We start from the raw sequence: 2,500 nt of genomic DNA, 5'->3' as shown, positions 1-2,500 counted from the left end.
CACACACTCTCATTCACTCACACACTTACACACTACAGACAATTTTCCAGAGATACCAATCAACCTACCATGCATGTCTTTGGACTGGGGGAGGAAACCGGAGTACCCGGAGGAAACCCCCGAGGCACAGGGAGAACATGCAAACTCCACACACACAAGGTGGAGGCGGGACTCGAACCCCCAACCCTGGAGGTGTGAGGCGAACGTGCTAACCACTAAGCCACCGTGCCCCCATTATTAAATCATTCAAATTTAAATAAATTCATTATTTACCTTTACATTTAGTTATTTTCTTGTTAATTTTGCTAATATTTTAACATATAAAGTAGAAAAAAATTTTTTTTAAACGAGACGACCGCTAGCTAGTTAGCTGGTATGTTACCACGGAAACGACGTCCGTCATCCAAACCTGTTAATCAAATCGTAAAGAAAAATAGCGCTCGTCGATAAACTCTGTAAAATCAGATGTGTTTTGTTTGTTCTTATTGCACGAGTACATTAACGTGAGGCGTGCGGCCAAAGTTCGGATGTTAGATAAATATGTAATCTATAAGGGAATAAAATAAAACACTCGATAGTGTAGAGTTTTACCTGTCGGATTTTTTTTCCCAAGCCCAATTTTTGAGATTTGATCCAAGATATGTGATGTTTTCTTCCTGTTTTTTGCAGGTGTCACTAATAGGAAAATAATTAAGGAGGGATTTGTGGTAATGAAGTGGATTCTCTGTAACCACACGGATACTGCTCGTTCTTTTATAAGAGCACATCCTGAAGTGTTTTATTCCTCTTATACAACAGCAACATTTCCATCCATTACAATATACGCAGTATTAAAGAATTCTAAATCATTTGGTTCTGTTTGGTTCTACTGTAGCTTTAATTCTGACTTAATACATAAATTATAAATAGACGTGTTCTTATTGAATCATTTATTGGCACATTCCTACCGTTCCGCGTGTGTGTGTGTGTTCGTGTGTGCGTGTGTGTGTGTGAGACCCCATGCTTACTTGATCTTGCTCTTTTTCTGTAGTTCTCACCTCGGACCGTGTGGAGCAGATGACTAAGGCCTACAATGACATCGAAGTGGTCACACACCTGCTGGCTGAGGTACGTTACAGGTGGAACTGTTTGAAGAGCCGTAACTTTTACCTGTTCACTGATTTGCTGTCTGACTCTGACTGCGTTCTGTTTCCATTTAATTGGACAGCGGGATCGGGATCTGGAGCTGGCTGCTCGGATTGGTCAGTCTCTGCTGAAGAGGAACCATGTCCTTCAGGAGCGCAACGAATCACTGGAGGAGCAGCTCACAGAGATGCTGGATCAGGTAAGTACAGTGTCATACTGTGTTTCTCACACACACAGTCTGTCACACACAGACACACACACTATCTCACACACGCACACTATCTCACACACGCACGTTTACACACATGCTCACACACACGGCGTCTCACACACACACACGGTGTCTCTCACACACACACACACACACACACACACACATGGCGTCTCTCACACACACACACACACGGCGTCTCTCACACACACACACACACACGGCGTCTCTCACACACACACACACGGCGTCTCTCATACACACACACACACGGCGTCTCTCATACACACACACACACGGCGTCTCTCACACACACACACACGGCGTCTCTCACACACACACACACGGCGTCTCTCACACACACACACACGGCGTCTCTCACACACACACACACGGCGTCTCTCACACACACACACACGGCGTCTCTCACACACACACACACACACGGCGTCTCTCACACACACACACACGGCGTCTCTCACACACACACACACGGCGTCTCTCACACACATACACACACGGCGTCTCTCACACACATACACACACGGCGTCTCTCACACACACACACGGCGTCTCTCACACACACACACGGCGTCTCTCACACACACACACACGGCGTCTCTCTCTCACACACACGGCGTCTCTCTCTCACACACACGGCGTCTCTCTCTCACACACACGGCGTCTCTCTCTCACACACACACGGCGTCTCTCTCTCACATACACGGCGTCTCTCACACACACGGTGTCTCTCTCTCACACACACACGGCATCTCTCTCACACACACACACACACACGGCATCTCTCTCATACACACACACACACACGGCGTCTCTCACACACACACACACACACGGCGTCTCTCACACACACACACACGGCGTCTCTCACACACATACACACACGGCGTCTCTCACACACATACACACACGGCGTCTCTCACACACATACACACACGGCGTCTCTCACACACACACACACGGCGTCTCACACACACACACGGCGTCTCTCACACACACACACGGCGTCTCTCACACACACACACGGCGTCTCTCACACACACACGGCGTCTCTCTCTCACACACACGGCGTCTCTCTCTCACACACACGGCGTCTCTCTCTCACACACACGGCGTCTCTCTCTCACACACACACGGCGTCTC

The 2,500-nt window shown here is 48.4% G+C and overlaps 1 protein-coding gene across 3 annotated transcripts in view; it reads left to right on the top strand.

Moving 5' to 3' along the window:
- The window catches only part of trak2 (trafficking protein, kinesin binding 2), a 28,644-nt gene that overhangs the window by 14,492 nt on the left and 11,652 nt on the right, over positions 1-2,500 (top strand). For all 3 annotated transcript variants that reach the window (XM_060867485.1, XM_060867484.1, XM_060867483.1), the window contains 2 exons: positions 1,031-1,107; positions 1,208-1,324. In XM_060867485.1, the coding sequence (XP_060723468.1) occupies positions 1,031-1,107; positions 1,208-1,324 (194 nt within the window). The remainder of the gene's footprint in view (positions 1-1,030; positions 1,108-1,207; positions 1,325-2,500) is intronic.

Source organism: Tachysurus vachellii, chromosome 4, assembly GCF_030014155.1.
Source record: "Tachysurus vachellii isolate PV-2020 chromosome 4, HZAU_Pvac_v1, whole genome shotgun sequence".
NCBI classification, from domain to species: Eukaryota; Metazoa; Chordata; class Actinopteri; order Siluriformes; family Bagridae; genus Tachysurus; species Tachysurus vachellii.
The sequence above is the reverse complement of the archived record's forward strand: the minus strand, read 5'-3'. Positions and strand labels throughout refer to the sequence as shown.